General features: G+C 40.9%; 1 protein-coding gene across 2 annotated transcripts in view; it reads right to left on the minus strand.

Annotated features, from left to right (window-relative positions):
• The window catches only part of LOC138757214 (ADAMTS-like protein 1), a 464,147-nt gene extending 443,507 nt beyond the window's left edge, over positions 1 to 20,640 (minus strand). For both annotated transcript variants that reach the window (XM_069924203.1, XM_069924193.1), the window contains exons 1-2: positions 20,473 to 20,640; positions 19,564 to 19,721 (exon numbers count right to left, since the gene is read on the minus strand). In XM_069924203.1, the coding sequence (XP_069780304.1) occupies positions 19,564 to 19,626 (63 nt within the window). In that variant the 5' untranslated portion in view covers positions 19,627 to 19,721; positions 20,473 to 20,640. The remainder of the gene's footprint in view (positions 1 to 19,563; positions 19,722 to 20,472) is intronic.
• Positions 20,641 to 20,840: the final 200 nt, after the last annotated feature.

The following is a 20,840-nucleotide window of genomic DNA, read 5'->3' on the forward strand; positions in this document are numbered from 1 at the left end:
GTGATACTCAACCTTCTCACTCACATCCCACCTTAAGCAGTCCCTTAGTAACCGCAGAGCACCAATGGCATAGGGATTACTTAAAGTGGTGTGCGAGTGGAAAGAAAAAAAAAGTTGAGAACCACTGACAAAGATAAAATGACCTCCATTTATATTGTAACCATTCTAGTTAATGTCAGGTAAAATGTAGTTGTGATTATATTTTTTAGCAGTTTAATTTCTCTCAGTAGAATAGGTAAAAAAAAAACTCCACCTTGTCAGATTTTACATGGATAAAACAAGCACAGGCTCATGGTACTCGCTACCAAGCAGAGTTAACAGCACGTTATCTTAAGTTGAATCCCACTTTTGTTATGGCAGAGGTTTTTTTTTCATGTTCTATGGGCACTGTAATTCTGCTTTAGTCTTGAACTGCAGATGGGTGCAGTCCAGATTTGCAACAATAAGCAGGTGTAGATTAAATTTCTGTTCCTGCACATTCAGTGGTGAGGATTGCACATTGATTTCATACCCCTTTAAAGCAACACCAGGCGTTGAACCCACCCAAGAGAGAATGCCCATCAACATCAAAAGGACTAATAGTTGTAAGCATTCGTAAAAGTTATGGGCTAATGTTGCTCATTCAGTAAAGCTACATGCAAAACAGGCAGGTGTTTACTAATGCAATAACAAGAGAAAATGGCACTGCATTTATATAAATTGTACTCAAAAAACTGAAACCACCCAGAGACAGATGTTATAATGCTTTCAAGAGTTTGAAAGCCAATTGGCCATGTTATTACAAATGATCTGCTAATCCAACATTCTCCACTTGTAACAAAGATAGAGGTGAAGGAGTTGTCATAACAAACTAGCAGATTCCTATGGCATTGCTCATGTGGCATTTGGAACACATCTGCTGAGTTGTTAAAATGGCCGCTACTTGGCTATTCCCTACGGTAGATGTTAGTACATTATAGATCAGGAAATTGCTTGAAAATTGTTGGCTTCAAGTCAAGAAGCTAGGATGAAATGTGTTGCTTTTGTTTGATTATAAACCTGCTTTGCATGTGTAACTAGGTCAAACATCTGGAATTATGTCTGGAGGGTGACTGGCACATACAACATGCAAGAGATAAAAGATTGAAACATGAATCTCAAGATGAAACAAATCTTAAATTACACTAAGTATTGAGTGCTGGGCTGCAGGAGAAGAGTGAATGTGGTCATGGAAAAAGATTTGGTAGACATTGCATGAAATGTAACTCAGAAACAAATAAATTAGTGTGCTTTGATGTAATTGGACCGATCAGGCAATATAAATTAAATCCACATCTGGAAGAGGGCAGAAAACTAGGCAAGAGCCTGTGTTTAGACCCAAGTGGACCACAAATGAAGGGAATTGAGTGGAAAATAACTGGAAAAGAGGCTGAGATCTGGTGCAACAGCATGAGGCATATTGGCAGCACAAGGGAAGCAGACGAACTCCCAGCCAGATCCATAAAACAAAAGTGAAACTTGTGGGAGGGTGAGATGCACCTGTTAAGTCTTAACAACTGAACAGGACAAAAGGGACATACTGTTTGGCATTCAGCAGTGGGAAACTTACCAATCAATTTTCCATTTTCCACAGGGAAAGGAGTGAACAAGTTTCCTGCTCAGTTCATTCATTTGGATATTTAACTTTTGAATTACCTGTACAGAAGGACAAATGCAATTTAGGAAGAGTATAGAATACATTGCAACTTTATCAGCTGAAGAGAACAGGACAGAGGATTTCATCTCCAGTAAGTGGTACTAAATGCAGTGAAGTGTTGGACACTGAAATTCAGTCCATTTACTTAATTAGAATAGATTTCTGAGGCAGTGTTCAGAACACTAATGGAATGATGCACTCCTGTGCAGTTGGTGCTACTGATCAGGAATGAGTTGAGGCATAAATTCAATGTAAAGAATTGACCTTGACATGAAGACTTTTCCAATGGAACAATTTTAGTTACCCCGTTTGAATGAACATCTTCTGAATTGCCTATCTTGCTGCTGTCTCAAACAATCTGAAAAGTTAAAAGAATTAAAAACCAAAAATACTGGAAACACTCTTTAGGTCAAATGCCATCTGTGAAGGAAGAAAATAAATCAATGCAAATACCAGGAAATGCTTCAATTTGCAAAATAGTATGTGTTAATGAAGACAGTTGCCAACAAGAAGACACAAAGGGTGGATTTTTTTTGTGGCAGTGTATGGAAAATGCACTACTTTCATCTCTGCATCTGTGCCATTTTTCTTCCAGCACTTAATTAATTACATTAATTCTGTGAACTTGCTACACTGTAATGAAATGAAGCATGGTTTTGAGGTGTACGCCAACACTTGTATCGCACTTCCAGAAGCGATGATGACATAAAAAATAATTGCCATTAGAAAGGAAATAATCCCATTCAAATGTTTTGACTGTAGCTAAGGGTTCCTTAAGCATTCACTTAGAAACTTTGGTTAACCATCTTTACCTCGTATGGATGCTGTAAGACCTGCAGAGTTCCTCCAACGCTTTTGTGTTTGTACGACAATCAGTGTCTACAGACTTTTGTGCTTCACTCCATTTAGTTGCTCTACTGTGAAATCTCTTCAAGGATGCCTACCCTGAAGTTCTCCTCTCCTTAAAAGGATTCAGGAGGGATCAGCATACAGGATGAGACTGAAAGCTTGGCTGAATGGTGCACCAACATCAACCTCAAACTCAATGTCACCAAAACCAAGGAGCTGATTGAAGTAAAGCACAAAAATATCCAGTCACTGCGGTTGAATTAAAACCATAATGCTGGAGAAACTCAACAGGCCAGTGTCCTTTATATAGCAAAGATTGTTGACTTCAGGAAGGGAAAATTAGAGGTATACAATCCAGTGATCATTGGGTGGGGTGGAAATCAGAGGTGGAGAGGGTGAGCAAATTTAAGTTTTTGTGAGTCTATCTCAGAGGATCTTTCCTGGACCCAACAGTGTGAAGAAAGCACGTCAGTACCTCTACTTCCTCAACAGTTTCCTCAACATCTGGCAAATTTCTACAGATGTCTGGTGGAAAATGTGCAGACCGGCTGCATCACCAATACCTCTAACTGCAAATCCCTGCAAAAGCTAATGGACGCAGTCCAGAACCCTCCCCACCACCAAGAACATTGACAGGGTTTGCTGCCGTCGTTGAGCAGCACCAATCATTAAGGATCCTTACCACCCTGAATACACTTAGTTTTTGCTGCTACCATCAGAAATGAGGTATAGGTGTCACAAAACTCACACCACCAGGTTCAGGTACAGCTGCTACCCCTGCACCTTCAGACTCCTCAACAACAAACTCAATACGGGATTCATTAAAAGACTCTTACTTATGCACTTTATGGATTTATTTCTCCCTCTATATTCCACAATTTGTTTACATGTGTTCATTGAGTACATCTCTTTTGTTCTACCAATAAGTGGCAATTCTGCCTCAACCACAGGAAAAGTTCTCAGGGTTGTATGTAGTGTGACAATAAATTTGAAATCTATGAGACCCTCTCTCATGGCTTCCCTCTGCACTCCCTGCTGTTCTGAAGCTTTAGAACCATGTACTCACCAAGACTCACTTCCAAAGCCATGTGTCACCTTTTCTCACTGTTCCAATGGAGCTCTATGTAAGTTCATTATCTCATCTTCAGTCCAGGCAGGTTACAAACTTCAGGACTCAGTAATGAATTCAACAATTTTATTAACTAGCCCTTCCAGTTGCTATCTGCAATTGGCCAGTTTTATTCCAAGGTCAGCCAATTGAAATGTAAATTAAGTTTTTCTTCTCTCCACAGACCAGCTGGATATTTTCAGTATTTTCTCTTATTTTAGATTCTCAGCTATTGAAATATTTTGTGCTTCACAATTCCAACATGGCTTTTTGGTTGCTATTTCCGCCCCCCTCTGTTCTTTTCTTTTCTATTTACACCAATGGTTTTCAAACTGCCCTCCGAAACTCACATCCAATTTAAGTAATCCCTATGCCATTAAGTACTCTGTGATTAGAAAGGGATTGCTTAAGGTGGTCTGTGAGTGGGAAGGGAAGGCTGAGAATCACTGCTCTAGACCCAAATGTTACTGAAATATTTTGCTTGAGAAATATTGTCATTGGCCCATTTCCTTTGGAGTTATGAAACCGTGCACATAATGAGTCAATTAGGTAGGATTAAAACAGTGATTTTCAAACTTGTGGCACAGGGATTACTTAAGGTGGAATGTGAGTTTTGGGGGACAGTTTGAAAACCACTGATTTACACCTTCTCCACGAAGACCATCTTCCATGAACATTCACCTCTCTTTCTTGAATGTTACCAATTTTTTATTGATCTTTCCTCTATCACATTCATTCCCTTTGTTATCTCCACCCTGGTTATTCCACGCAATTTAAAATCAAATCTGCTTTAGGCTATAGAGAAACAAAAACTGCAGATGCTGGAGATTTGAGCTGAACTGCAGGAGGAATTCAACTGATCAGGCAGCATCCACGAGTATAAATAGTCAGCAAACAACTACTTTGAGCTCTTGCAAAAGCTCACTGAATTACAATGTTAAATCCACAGATGATGTGACTGCTTTGCTGTGCATTCCCAACATTTTCTGTTTTATTTCAGATCCAAAGGTTAATTTTGTGTTGTTGGAACAGGGAGCCAGATTCAGAAGGGGCAGAAGGAGTGAGAATAGGGTTTAATGGGTGATAATTTACAGAGAGCTTCAATTATTTCTGACATCTTACCTCATCAAGTTCTAACCCTAGAAGAGAATGGAGTTCCTTGAATTTTGTATGCCCCCAAGTATCATTCACTCCACCACTGGCAGCCATATATTCATTCCCTCAAGTCACAAGTTCCAGAACACTCTCTCTCTCACCCTCCTCCTTGGAAATTGTACTTGAAACCAACCTTCAAGCTTATGGTCGTCATTCTCAATAGATAGCTCAAGTTAAATTTTATCTTGTTCCTTCAAAGCACTATGCCTCACATTACCATGCCAAATATGCTAAATAAATGCATTTTGTTGTGATTGCTATGGTGCTGGGTGACAAAACCAAAAGTTCACCAAAAACAATATAGTCATGACCTCTTCAATGTGAAACAGGAAGCAAAATGACCAGAACAGTGGTTGTGATGGTTCTAATGTGCCTCAGGGCACAGGGAGTCAGATGGATTAACTAAAAAATTATATCTGCAATTGTTTGGATCTACAATACTGTTACAATGAAAATATAATTCTCTTCCAAGTCACACACTAGCCTGACTTGGAAATGTGTGTGCGTTCCTTTGCTGTCACTGGGTTTAAATCCTGGAACCCTTCCCAATTGCACAGCGGGAATACCTCCATTCAGATTGCAATAGGTCGTCACCACCTTTTCAACAGCAATTGGGCGTGGGCAATAAACACTGCCCTTGCCATCCAGGTCTTGCATAAATTAAAAACACAATTGAAATACACACAATAGTTGCAAGCTGTTACTTTGTAAACATGACACTCCAACACTGCGTGCCTACAAACAGCTGCTTTTAATATTCCTACCATGGAAGTTTGGAAATTGACAGGTTGACTAATTTAACAACGGTTGGCTGTCAGTGAAAATTGACTACCCTGTAACAAGTGTTGGAGCACATAATTTTTACAGCATGTTCGTTCACACAGTCTTTCTGTGATTTCTGTCTGACTTGTTTTAAAAACATCCAATTAAAGACATATTTATGAAAGATTAATCCATGTGGGTATCCAAGCTAGAAAGGTTGAAAAGCACAGAATCATAACTTAATTTATCTTAACAATTATCACTATTTTGGCTGCTGTGCACCTTACATTTTGTGCTGGGGTCTAAAAACACTCACACATTTCCAATGAGTTCCTTGACTGGCAATAAGATATAGCCCATTCTGCAAGGCTTTCCCCTAGATTCTTGCTCGACTCCAAAGTGAATGCTATGAATTAGGCAAGATTTTTAAGTTGAAAAATCAATTAATGGTCACCCTCTTCTTGCTTCCAATGTAAATTGTATTCACTTTGACCATTAACATAAATAATGCATCATTGTTCCACCTGATGGTAATCATGAACACCAATTATTTTCCAACCAACTTCTGCTCTCAGTGGAGGGTAGTCCAAATAAACAGGGTGATACTGATAAATTAATGACTTAAAAATGACAGATGGGAATTTATTCCTGATAAATGTAAGATGATGCACTTTAGAAGTACTAATGAGATCCTCAGGAGGTTGAGAACAGAGGGATCTAAAATTGCAAGTCCAGGGATCCTTGAAAGTGGCAGTGCTTGTGAATAATGTCATCAAAGTATACAAGATTATTTGAGGCCACAAATACACGAGCAAGGAAATGATGCTCCAACTTTATGAAGCGTTGGTCAGAACTTAGATGAGTACTTCATCCAGTTCTGATCACCACACTGCAGGAAGTATGCTGGAAAGAGTACAGAGGAGATTCATCAGGGCATTTCAGTTATGAGGAGAGTCTGAGCTGGTTTTCCCCATTCCCAAGTTTAAGAGGGGATAAGATTAAGAAACTAATTAGCTCAATGTTGAGCAGATGCAGAGTTCTGAGATGCAGAGGGATCAGTGCCCTCATACTATCCTACAATCGATAGTATCCATGTCCAGAAAAGTTCACAGAATGTTAACAGTTGAGAGAGGTTATGCTTCAGTTACCTACAGCATAGGTCCTAATCTTTTATTTAAAGAATGAGTTATGTTCAGATTTATTTTCAGAATATAAACATGAAATCACATTCAACCTTCCTTCTGCAGGCCAGGCAGAATTCTACAACTGTTCCTGAACCTGCTGATATGAGTCTTGTGGTACGTATATCTCTTTCCTGATGACAACAGCAAGAACAGAGCATGTCCTGAGTGCTGTGGACCCTTGATGATTATGGCTATTCTCCCATCGCAACCTTCAATGTAGATTTTCTCTACGGCAGGAAGACTTTTGTCTGTGAGTACTGGGATGTGTCCACCATCTTTTGCAGGGATTTCTGCTCAAAGTTATTTGTGCCCCAATACCAGACCATAATGCAGCCAGTCTGCACACTTTCCACTAAACATTGTGGAAGCCTGCCACGGTTTCCAATATCATAGCAAACTTGTGCAAACTCCTGAGGAAGAAGAGACGCTGATGTGCTTTCTTGACAATATGTTGAATCCAGCAAAGGTCCTCCGAGGTAGTGATGTCCAGGAATTTAAATTTGCTGACCCTCTCTACCTCTGCTTTCCCAATGATATCACACACCTCTGACTTCCCCTTCCTTGTGTCTTCAATCAGCTCTTTGGTTTTGGTGACATTGAATGTGAGGTTGTTGTTGGTGCATCATTCAGCCAAGTTTCAGTCTCCCTCCTGTGTGCTGACTCGTCGCTTTTAAAAAATTCAATAATGTGGTATTGTCAACAAATTTGTAGATGGTGCCGTTGTCATACTGAGCCACATCATCAATAGATGTAAAGATGGAATCAGAGAAAATGTGCTTGAATAATACCTAGAACTGGCAGGTGGTTTTATGAAGGAAGGTTGCACACACTAGCTTGTACCTCTTGGAGGTAAAATTGAGAGGGCACTTCAATACAACATATAAAGATACTTGGGGATAAATGTGCAAAAGATGCTGAAATGGAGTCACAGTTTAGAATACAAATGCTGCCCACTTAATAGAGATGGAGCAAACTGAATGAAAGAAAGCAGGCCATCATGTTTTAAGGCAGAAAAAGATGGATGCTTGATAAACAGTGGTAAACTCACTGAGTATATTCAATCCCATTCAATGGGAAGCAAGCTCAAGAGGCCCACTGGCTTCCATCTGATTTTGTTTCTCATGTTCTGTTGCACATTGGTTCAATAGTGTTTTGTCTACAGAACGAAACACAAAGGAACCTTGCCTGTGTGACTTAATTTGTAATACGCTTGGTCAATAGTAAGTATATATAATGTAGAGGGTTGAAGACTGCACATGAAATCATGGCTAATTATGCTAAATCGCTGGGGTGTTGCTCATGGATGCATATGCAATAGATTCTCGTACTTCAGGAAGGTCTTGAAGATCCAGATGGAAGATTTCACAGTACTCTGTCAAATAATCTTCTCTCAACCAGCTAATCCAAACTCAAATTAAATAATCAATCATTGCATAGTGGTCGTGGTTGCCTTCATAAAAAGCTGCTTGTTATAAAGGCACGCATGACTACAATGCAAGCAATTTAATGGAGGTGAGGAAACTTACTGGATTACACAAGCAATTTACTGCATGTGAAACAATTTGAATAAAGAATAAATTTGGAGTCTAGGGAAACAGGGGATGGTCTCATTGAAACATACTAGATCCTGAGAAGGATTGTCTGGATGAATGCTAAGTGGAAGAGGGAAAACCAAGAACGAGGAGGCACTGTGTCAGAACAAACTTCATCCACCACAATTTCTCTGTGTAAATATCAGAAGACATTTGGAAGAGAGGACAAGCAGCACAAGGGCGGATCCGATAGTCACTGCAAAATGGCAGCAACAAATAACCTGGGATTTCTTCCTCTATCAGCTGACGATTGGTGTGTGTTGACCATCCCAACACTGAGAAGATTTTTCACACCATTCTCTCTGTAGCTCTAATGATTGCATGGAATAGGCAAAGAAAAGCAAGGCAGCATTGACTGAAAGTTTGGAGATATTCCAAACTTCAGATAAAATAAGTTTGCCCATTCTCTGCAACAATGCACAGCTGATTTTTTAAAAAGCCAGTAAAGAAAGTTTCCAGTCTGAATGATGCCTTTCATAAAAAAGGGTGGAGAAAGTCATTGACCTGAAAGGCTGTCACTCTGCAGATGTTGGCTGACCATTCTTTTGTATTTTTACACGATGAGAAGAAAATAATGATGTGAAGAAAATAATGATGTTAACACCTATTTAGACCCTGCCACCCAGAGGCAATCTTTATTCAGATTAAAATTAAAACTTTGTTAACATCGGTATAGTTTTTAAGCCAGCAAAACAGGAAATTACATAAACTGTGCTGTAAAGTCAAACATTATGTGCAGATTTCAGCATGGGGTGCACATTGCAGGTTCGAATCACATTTTTCCAATAATGCTACGGTATCGTGGCACAGGAAATTAACTGTTTCAGTGAAGAAAATGGAAGGAAACATCTCTATTAGATAGATCCACGAATTAACTTCCTAATCATTCATTACTGAAAATTCTGATGTTGCCATTGCAGACTGCATTCTCCAGTGACTTAAATACCTACAATTCTAACAAATAGGTCATTTGAATTATTAGAGTCAGTTTAGCTGAGACTTTCACCAGACTCAAAAAAATGTCCCATTTCAGGACATGGGTCACATTATCTTGAACACAGAAAATTCATTGCAGCCCTTTCAAAACGACAGTTAAACCTGCTGCATTTACTTGCTCAAGTTAAGGAAGTTCATAAACTGCTTCTTCAAAGAACACAAGCCTGCCTGGTGCCTCACTGTGGACATGGCAATTTCCCACACAACTTCGATGACTACATTTCAAAAGCAAACCAGTGCTCATAATATACTTATAAGAAAGAAACACTCCTTTCCTACACATTGAGACACATTGCCACAAAGTTGTTGTTTTTCTAAAACCAAAAATATATTTTTATTCATTTACAAAAAAAGAAAGCCGTTCCAAGTCTTTTTACACCCATAATGTCAGTCATATCCAACTCATTCTCATCAACATACATTGATACACTTGTTCTCCTAATACACCTTTACCACCACTGTGGCACCTTGTCATTTCTCCCCCCTGTTGGTTGAGGGACTTCCCCTTGGTCTCAGCCCCTCAGCACAAACTCCTGCAGCCTGGAATGCACCAGTCAGCAGCATTCCTGGATCAACATTTCAGGCAGACCAAAGTACATCTTTCATTGAATTGATGGTCTCCCTGCAGTTCTGGTTGTCTTACTCTGAGTTTGTTTCCAGGAATAGCCCATAGATCAGAGAGTCTTTTCTCACAGTGCCACTGGGGATGAACCGTGTCAAAGACCCTTGCATCCTTCTCTACATGCTCTGTGAATCTGAATTCAGCAAAAAGGTGGGCAACAGTCTCCACTCTACTGCAGTCATCTCAAGGACAACGTATGTGATGGATGAAGTTCTGGTTGTACAAGAATCTGATTGGCAGGGCTCCTTTCAATGCCAGCCAGACCAAGTTTGGTGTTTGTTTGTGAGCCCTGGCAATGAAGCATTCTACCAAATGACCTGGATGGTCATCGCCACAAAGTGCTTGAAGCATAGGCATGTTCGTAACAGACAGGATGCACAGCAAAACTCTGTAAGCGGCATGTGATAAGTACCACATACTTTATTGATGGGTCCAGGCTCCAGAACTTTGTTTATATTGACTGTACAATAAATAATGATTGTGCAATGCTCCTTCAGTTCTGCTTTCCAAAAGTTTGGAACTGCCTCAGAGCAGCTCATCTGACATTTCAACAGTCCCTCAGTTCCAGTGCTCAGTACACCCTCAATACTACCAATATACTGTATATTGCAGCAGTTCCTCAATGCTACCATTATAACAATGAACTCTTTCTGTACTGCCCATCCAATAGTCAAGTGATTCTCAGGATTGACCCTGTAACAGGAGAGCAGTCACTCATTTTTGCATTGAGGTTTCAGCCCAGATTTTGTGTTCACATTTGTAAAATTGACATTGTGTAAAATTATTCGATACCAAACTGAGGTGGATGATCCAAAACACTCAATTGAACTGGACAGATTTCAATGGAACACACACACTGCAGAAGGCAAAACAGAGTGAGCTCAGTAAGTCCATCCTTCTTCATTGCCAGAATTTTTTTTTGTCAAGCTTACCTTCAAGAGAAATGTCCATTGAAGAAATTATGAAATTTAATTCACTAATATCTGTAACTATGAAATATATTAAATTGTATTATTTGCTCTCGAGACATGGAGGGATTTGAAAACCCAGTTAAATATCTTTTGTTTTGTCATATTCACCTCCAATTTTCACTCAAGTTACTGAAAGTAGTTTTTTTCTTTAAATGAAGAACTTTGATTCTAATTTTACTATAACAGTATATGACATCCACAAAATGGTGAACAGAAAAAATGATATCCCCATTATCCAGAATACAAGCAACCAGCAAAAAAATTGCAGAAAATAAATAGGTACAAAATATGAAAGTTTAAAATTAGCACCCTTAGTGGTCAGTTCACAATCTCACAAAACACAATTGCAAATTCACTTATCTGGCATCTACCAATCCCTATAGGTGGCAGATATCAGGGGTTTTACTGTATTATAATTTGGATTATTGCATTGTAGAGGCATTGAGACAGACACTTAAATAATCAAAGCATAGATGGATAAAGATCTAGTCCAGAGAAATGCATTCAGTTTAGATGGGCAAAAAGGTCAGCATAGTTGTGGTGGGTCAGAGGGTTTGTTTCTGTGCTGTACAACTCTGTCTTTATAACCCCATGACTGATCCCAGCCAGATTTGCATTGAAACATACAGTGGAACCCCAATTTAACGCGATGAGTCATTGGAATGCGCCGCTTAACATCCACGTTCTGTTCCTTGAGATGGGACGTTGAACGAGCCCATTATAAAAGATGCAGTACCAGGGATAGCCACCCTGTGGCACAGTGGATGTTTAGAAGTGGGGTGTATAAATGATTAAGGCAAGTACAGTAATGTTCACCTTGGTGGGGAATTCATCGCATGGATGACGGGAGGGGTCGGTTTGTGCTAACATGAACAGGGGTGGGGATTGCTCCTGCGATCTACCAGTGTATATATTGTACACAGTGAAACCCTGCTTTTTTTCCTTCGTAATAACTTATTTTGTGTCCCAACTATCGCGTTATAGTGAAGTTCCACTGTACATAGTTATATAGGACAGTCCAGCACAGGAAAAGGCCCTCCCAGCCCAGCATGCTTGTCTTCTCCCTCCTCTCATCAGGAGTGTGAAATCACACACCATTTCTTTACTGCTACTCCCAATCCAATTCTCAATAATAAAATTATGTTCCCCTAACTCAGCTCAAATTGTCCCTGCACTGTAACTCTACTCTCTGTACTGTGCCTTTTCCCACTATACTTGGGTATGGATACACTTACTGAATGGCACGTGAAACAAATCTATTCACTCTACCTCTGTACACGCAACAACAAAAATAAACTAGAAATTTTAAGCTTCTTTCCTCTCAACTTAAACCTGCACCCTTCAGAATTTGACATTTCTACTTTTGGAAAAAGATTCTGTCACTCCAGATCAATCTAAGTTCTGTATAACTGATACACTTCAATTCAGGCAACATCCTGGTGAACATCTTTTGCCCTCTTTTCCTGTAAAAAGTGGTGACAAGAAGTGCACACAATAATCCAAATAGTCACTAATTAAAGTTCTATACCACTGTAACATGACTTGACAACTTGAATACTCAATTTTCTGAATAATAAAGTTTGCCATATGCCTTCTTTACCATCTTATCCACTTGTGTTGCCAGTTTCAGGAAATAAGAATTTGCACCCCAAGGTCCCTCAGTACTTCAATGCGCCCTCAAGATCCTGCCATTTATTATATACTTTCCTCAGACTGTTCCAGATTAAACTCTATTTGCCATTTCTCTGCTTATATATCCAGTTTATCTATATCCTCAATAACCTTTGACAACCTTCACTCTCCAAACTGTCAACTTTCCTGTCATCTGCAAACTTACCAATCAGCCCACCCACATCCAATCATTCATATAATCACACACAGAGGTCCCAGCCCCGATCCTCGCAGCACACCTCACAGACCTCCAGTCAGATTAAAATCCTTCGACCACTATCCTCCATCTTCTACGATCGAGCCAATTTTGAACCTAATCTACTAAGCTTCAATGGATCCCATGGGCCTTAATTTTCTGGATCAGCCCACTAGGAGACCTTGTCAAAAAGTTTTACTTAAAGTCCACCTACACAGCATCCACTGCCTTGGCTACATCAATCATCTTTGTCACCTCATCAAAAACTCAACCAAGTTTGTATGGCATGACAATCTCCCGCACAAAACTATGCAGACAATCCTTAACAGGGGTCCATACTTTTCAATATGTAAGTAAATCCTATCCCTAAGAATCTGCTCCAATGATTTCAGTGCAACTGATGGAAGGCTCACTGGTGTACAATTTCCTGCTGTGTCCCTATTGCCCTTCTTAAAGGCACAAACAACATTCTTTTTTCTGCAATCTTATGGGACCTCATCTATGGCTAATGATCTGTCAAGACCCCAGAAATAACTCTGTCTTACCCCCCCCCCCCCCCAATAACCTGATATTAGAAAGCAATATGAATTACCTCTATACTGATATGTCAATACTTGTACAAGGTGCACTTTTCTCCCAGATATACATCTTAATGCTAGAAAATTAAATTGTGGTGATATGAAATTTCTTAAATGTGAAAGATTTCATGCAAAGCTGTTTCGGTACCTGGAAGATGCAATCAGTTCACAGCAAGCAACAGTCATACCATAATTGATATGAACATGAAATATCAAGTCAGTGCTGTAAATATTCATCAGGTCAGATGGCATCTGTGGAATCAAAACTGTGAAGTATTTTTAGGATCAACTGTTTTGTCTCACATTTCCAGAATTTACTTTTTTCCTACTTTCCAATTACTGTTGTGACCATGAACTGTGTGACCAGTCTTTTTACTGGCATGATGTACAAAATGATCTCCCATGATATTGTCAACATTTCTGATTATGTCAAGGTGTTAGCAATTTACTGCATACATTCCTCTTACCGATGACCTCCCAAATTGCACCTTATAATTATATATGACTGATTGGTGTGTGTCTGTATATCACAAGCAACAGAGGGGCCCAGCACTGATTCCTGCAGAACACGACTGATCATAGACTTCTAGGCAGAGTAAAATCAAATCCAACCACATGTCCAAATACTAACAGATGATAACAACCTGGCCCAAACATGGGTCACTTTTATGCTGAATGATTTTATATGGTTATGACAGAGTTTGCCTGCACCATTCACTAATGCACCAAAATCTGGTTATTATTTTGAATAACTTATTTATGTTGAATTTAATTATATAATATATATCCAATTTTAACAGAAACTATGATTTTATGTTGTCATTGCTGAATAATGAAATGCATATTGTCGTACATGTATAATGGGGAGATATTCTGCAGCTTCAGCACAGAGTTCTTCTAGTTCTTGTCCTCGTCCTTTCACAAAATAAATCACTAATAGTGTCATAGAATCGTGTAGCACAGAATAAGCCCTCTGGCCTAACTTGCCCATGCTAACTAACCAAGTTCCCATACTGGGCTAGTTCCATTTCCCTGCATTTGGTCAAAAAGTTTCCAAGACCTTCCTAACCACAGATCTGTCCAAATGTCTTTTGAATATCAAAATTGTGCCCACATCCATTGTTTCCTCTAGCAGGTCATTCAAGATACAGACTACATTCTGAGTGTAAAAGTCACCCCTCAGATTCCTCAATCTTTTCTTAAACCTATGGCCAATAGTTCTAGAACTATTTAGTTTGAGAAAAAGATGAGCATTCACTTTGTCACTGCCCCTCATTATTTTATAGACCGACAATCACCCTTCAGTGTTCTACATTCCAGGAAATAAAGACTCAGCCTTATCAATCTTCTCACACCATCCCCATCCCTCACAGCTATGCAAGTTACTGTCACTCAGCGAGACTCAGTTCCAAGGAAGTGAGTTTAAATAGTTTAAAATTCAGCCACAAACAATTCTGTATGGATCAAGTGGAACTGGTTCACTTTCACTGTCTGTTAATAGCAGAACAACTTCATTGCAAATAGCGTGAGCACCAAATACTTTTTATAATTTCTGCAAATGAGCACCAGATATTGGGAAAATTTGCTCGGATGTCTTGGCTACTGGAATTCAGCTGCCAATCCTTTTACATTAATCACAACATCTGATCAGTGTTCAGCCCATAATCAGAAAATGATTCTTACTATGGGCAACAGACCCCATAGGATGAATTTAAAAACTACACTGGAGTTAAGATGTACTGAATTGAATGAGGCAACACACAAATCACACCAGAGGTGTATCAGCTAGGTCTCTGCCATCTGACAAATTGCATGCAATGTTCAGTCTGAACAATTGGCAAGAATAAATGAAGTCATAAGGAAGTTAAATAACTAATTCAACTATTTATCATGGGGATTTGAAAAAGACTGCATTACCCTTCAACTTGCAAAATATCATTACACTCACAGCATCTTTCAGCAACTCCCATCTGGAAAGAGGTACAGGAGTATCAGTACCAAAACCTCAAGGCTGAGTAACTGCTTCTTCCCATGGGCAGAGAGACTGCTGAATGACTCAATGAACTGCTCATGGAACTGAAACTGGCATACAAAATGAAATAGAAGTTGTAAGATTAAAAAGCATTTAATTCCAAAATTCAGTAACATTGCTGATAGGTATTCAGATTCAGTAAACTTATTCAAAATACCAGAAGGTGAAAAACAAAATTTACAGGATCTCCGGGAAAGAATAAGTGAGCAGAACCAAATGTATAGGTCTGTGGGAAAACAAAAAGTCAGTGGAGGTACAATGCACTGAATAGACTCCTTCTGTCACTCAATAACATGTTTTCTGTTACATCAAGGAGTTAAATATGGATGCAAAGTCTTCCAAGAGCATGATGCAACCTTTGGTTTATATGCTGCCTATCTGAAAGTCGAGGAAACTGTTGAGAGGGATCATGGTCCCAGGAGAGTTTCAGGTGATCAACCCACTGTAGCACCTTCAATATCACCATTTAAGGTGAGCTTTCCGAGAGCAACAGAGATTCTGATGTGGACTTGCATTTGTGCACGATTCATGAGTATTTGTCAATTACAGTGGCACAATTATAAAATCCCACCCATTAATGGCGACTTTATAGCTCCGCAGTCAATCGATGAAAGTAGAATCCAAAGACAAATCATTCCCTGCACTTTGCTTAACTAAACAGATAATGTGGACCCATCAGCTAGACTGGTCTTGAAGGAAGGAAGGAAATAAGCCATATTTCCCACCCTGTAGTAAAGAACAGTTTGAGAATGTCACACTGAGGTCAGCTTATATCTGGTTCTGATCCAGTCACCTTGGCCACACCCTTCAAAATTCTGACTGAGTCCACATGAAAAAAAAACTTAGTATGGAATGGCAGACACACAGAAAGGAGTTGTCTTGCTTTCAAGGGGCAGTTAAAGAGTCACATGTGAGAATTCACCTAATCCACAATATCATCTTCATGGGAGGAAAAAGTTTAAGACAAAATTCAGTCACAAACAAATGAATATAAAATAATTTGAATGTTATTTTTGTTAAGGGAGGATTAAAAGGTAATAAATATCAAATACTGTAGCCACTAAACTGAATGGAAATTTTCTTGGTATATTTTTACTTATCTTTGTGACCTATTGGACATTCTTGGCAACTACCAACACAATTGAGATTCTGTGTATGTCAACAAAACTCAGCCCTTGGCAAAAAGTTGTTGACCGTCATTCCAATAAAAACTTGCTCAAAAAAACACCTTAAATTATGCATTGCACCTTAAAATGTAGTAAACCGCTCCACCGCATACAACAGGACTAATTTTCAGACAAATTTTCACACTGAACTACAGAAGGAACCCTTCAGCAGACTAGAGGAGTGGGGGAGGGAGAGCAAGGTAAAGGAGTTAAAGAAAGAATGTCAGTGCTTCAGTCCTTAGTACTGCTGTCAATGGTGTCAAAGCAGGCAACGTGAAGCCTGTTGAAAATACTGGTGTACATAAATCCTGAATATATTTCAGATAGAGATTAATAGCTTTTTGACAATAAGGGGATCAAGGGATCTGGGACAAGCACAGAAAATCAGTGCTGTGGTGAAAGCTACCATCTTGTTGAATGATAGTGCAAGCATGAGGTGTTGAATGAACTCTTACGGTGATTGCAAGTAAAACAATTTTAATATTACTGGAAAACTCAAATACATGATGTACAATAATGTAAATATTCTGATTGCCCTCTTAACTGAACATTTTATTTCATTGGTTCACCTTAAAAAAAAAAATAACTTCCATTGTCAAAATTCAGAAATAGTTGTAAGAACTTGCCAATCCAAGACTTTTACTGAAGACACTTTAGCTCTACAGGAACATTCCTGAAATATACTCTCAGGCAGCTGACAGTAACCACATTAAGGAACTATGCAGCCATGACCTACTACTAAAGCAAGAACACTGGCTAATCAGCTCATTCTCACCTATTCTGAATAGACTATTAACACACACGGAGGCTTTTGTTATATTACTATGGACCATTAATGTGTGATTAATGAGCCACACTATAGAACAAAAAAAAGGGTGCAAGGTCATTTTAAACCATGAAATCTGTAACACACTCATGTTTACCAAGAACCAAGTGTCACAAAAGAATAAAGACAAACATTTTTACCTGGTTCAAACATCATCTGTGAGTTTAGTTTACCTGTTTATTAATGTGCTGGTCCATGACCAACAGCTGCAGATCTCAATCTTGGCATGTGTCGCACCCATTGCAACGTGACTAATAACGTGTGTAACTATGATGAGAGTTTTCACAAAGCCCTCAAGTTGTGTTAACTGATGCACCTGCAATGGGTCAGCCAAGATATTGAAGACACCCAACAGCACATATGGTTGAGTTATTTAAATATATTCAGTGAGAATGAATTTCAAGTGCTTTTACAATTCACATCCACTTCAGCATTTCTAACTTGGACACCATGGGTTGAATGGCTTTTTTAAAATATTTTTATTGATATTTTACATATAACCAATTAAACAGTACAATCATACAATGTGCTACAAGATTCAAAAAAATATTTAGAAATAATTCTCCTGATAAGCAAAACATGACATTAAAGTAAAATTTAACAAAAAATAAATAAAAAAGATTCAAAACCCCAACCTCTGAGCAAGGTTGAAAGTTGACATGAATAAATCAAGTGACATCAACTGGGAGAGGGACAACACAGTGCCAAAATTTCAGAACTAAACTATGATAAATAGTCCATAAATAGGCCCCAAGTCTTTTGAAACTTAACCTGCCTAGAGTCCTTGACAGCATATCTATTTTTTTTCTAGTGTTAAACAAGACATAATATCCCTTAGCCATCGTGCATGTGTAGATGGAGTGTTATCTTTCCATTTAATCAAAATTTCACTACTAGCTATCAATGAAGTAAAAGATAAAATGTGGCTTTGAATTGAAGTCAGTAAAACATCAATATCTTGACGTGATCCAATAAAAGCAATTAAAGGGCAAGGTTCCAATTTTAACTTAAGAATTACCGATAATGTTTGAAAAACACATTTCCAAATTTTTTCTAGACTATGAACTAAAGCAGCATCACTTATTTTACTTTTGCCACATAAAGGATTTGTGTCAGAATAAAAATAAGACAATTTAACTTTAGACATATGTGCTCTATGGATCACATTAAATTGCAGCAAACAGTGATGTACACAAAAGGAAGTAGGATTAATCAAATAAACACTAATAGCTTCAATTGCTTTTTTTTAAAAAAAGCAAAACTTTGTAATTTAATGAATAGTGACTGAAATTTTAGATCAAAGTAGTTATCCAAGTTTCCTTCAACTTATGCCAAGTAGAATCAGTAAATTAAAGTTGGCCTTTTTAGGACCAGGTCTTGACCCAGAACAGAGTGTAATGTAGGGAGAGGACAAAAAGAAAAATATCTCCAACACTGGCATTAGCTTGAATGATCTGTATAGAACCAGAATACTTTCAGTATTCAAGTATAGAAGGTTAATGAGAGGTTTCCGGATTTTCAAAAACTTAACTGCAGGGTAGACAGAGAGGGATATTTTCTGTTGGTGGGGATGCTGAAGAAGTGGGGGTCAAACATGGAACAGGGTTGAGGGGTCAAAAGCCTCCTACCCAACTGCATTATCTTTCCGGGCCAGGAGATGTGCACCTTTTCCAAAGCCAACCCCTGGAAAGGTCTGGTCTGGAGGCTGCTGCGCTGAGACGGCAGGTGCAGTTACGACCCCGACCCCTGGAACAGGTAGCAGACCACCTACTTTGCCAGGGAAGTGATAAATGCCACCCAGGCCATTCCTAGTGGCGGGATGGATGGGTTTTAAACCGCCAGCCCACAGCGGGACGTTGCTGGAATGCAGAAGTTTAACTCTGGCCAGGGGGAGCCCAGATTGGAGAGTGGAGCGGCGCCTAGCGCCCTCTGCACACTCAGACCAAGCGCCCTTCACCGATAGTTGGGTCCATTGACAATAGGCGATCGCCTTAAATGACACCCCATTTCATAGATTATACAGCTGTGGATGTGGACGGGCGGTGGGTCCGCGGGGGAGCACCTGGATGTGGACGGGCGGTGGGTCCGCGGGGGAGCACCTGGATGTGGACGGGCGGTGGGTCCGCGGGAGGGGGGGCATGTGGATGTGGACGGGGGGTGGTGGGGTGACAGCTTCCTACCTGCACTGCCGAGCACAGCAGCAGGATGCTTGCGGCGGTCCTGTGGGCGGGTGATACGCTCATCTTGCCGCCTCTCCCGACACGCTGCCGCTCCCGCTGACGAGCTGTCCTGGCTGCTGGGCAGGTCCCGGGGGCGGCGCGGGGCCGCTTTGGCAGTCCTGGCGGATACAGAGGAACAGTTGAGGCTGACCGGCCAGGGGTCTGTCGGCAATAGAGCGGGGGGGGGGGGGGGGGGGGTGCATCTACAGACTGCATATCCCCAGAACGCCCACTGAAGTCCTTCGACCGACTCAGAAACCCGCCCCTGGAGGCTCGTGATGGTGAGGGGGAAGCAGGGGGTCTCCCATTCCTGCCCGGTGTCGGACAGCCGAGCGTCCACTTCTCCGTGGTGGAGGGGCTGTGCTTTTGTCAGGAGCTTCCCAGTCTCGTGGCCAACCTCCACTGTCCCCCGTGTCCTTGTTGAACACCCGGGGGTGGAAGCAGCAGAGAGCGGGTTCCCTCCAGGTGGGCCCTGGCAGCTCAGCCGGAACTCTGGTGGGACGCCCGGAGTGGGCGAGGGGCACCCGGCCCAGCGTTAGACCACTGGCCATGCGTGGGGCTGAGACTGGGTTCCACAGGCAGTTCAGCGCTGCCAGGTGCACTGCCGGCTGCTTGAGGAATGCCCGGAGGAGTCCGCTGACCCAAAGCAGCGCCCATCTCGAGTGGCTCCCTCCCAAAAACCCAGCGAAGGGATGGGTGAAGTCGCCGACTGCCTAAGAAGCTCTGCTGCGGCGGGTGCGTCTGCGAGCATCTAATGTGCAAGCGTCCTGTCCTCACCATCGCCTGACCCGCCGCTGCAAACCCCGGGACACACTGTTGGCACCTATAGCCCTCCCGCTTGTGCGTGGAAAGACTTTCCAGCGCGATTACCTTCCCCCTTGAACCTCCGCTGCGGGAGCTGAAGCGCAGCTTCTGGCGATCCCCGGTCGACAGGTTGCGATGGACAACCTGCAGCTCAGAAGCAGGAGAAGGGGGTGGAGGCGGCCGGCCCCCCGACCCTCCCTCACCTCCATCACTCCAGACATCAGTAGGTCCCAACCCAGGATCTGCTCACAAGCGTCGCATTCGCCAGGCAAAGGCAATCGTCGCTCAGAAAGGGTTCCGCTTTCAGTGGATACGTTCAAGGCAACTTATGAAGGAGGATGGAAACGAGAAAGAATCGTCCCCGTCGCAATGACGGAAAGCATCCCGGCGGGACGCCCCCATCCAGACTTTAAATCCCGAGATCAAACCCAAGG

This window comes from Narcine bancroftii, chromosome 1 (genome assembly GCF_036971445.1).
Source record: "Narcine bancroftii isolate sNarBan1 chromosome 1, sNarBan1.hap1, whole genome shotgun sequence".
NCBI classification, from domain to species: Eukaryota; Metazoa; Chordata; class Chondrichthyes; order Torpediniformes; family Narcinidae; genus Narcine; species Narcine bancroftii.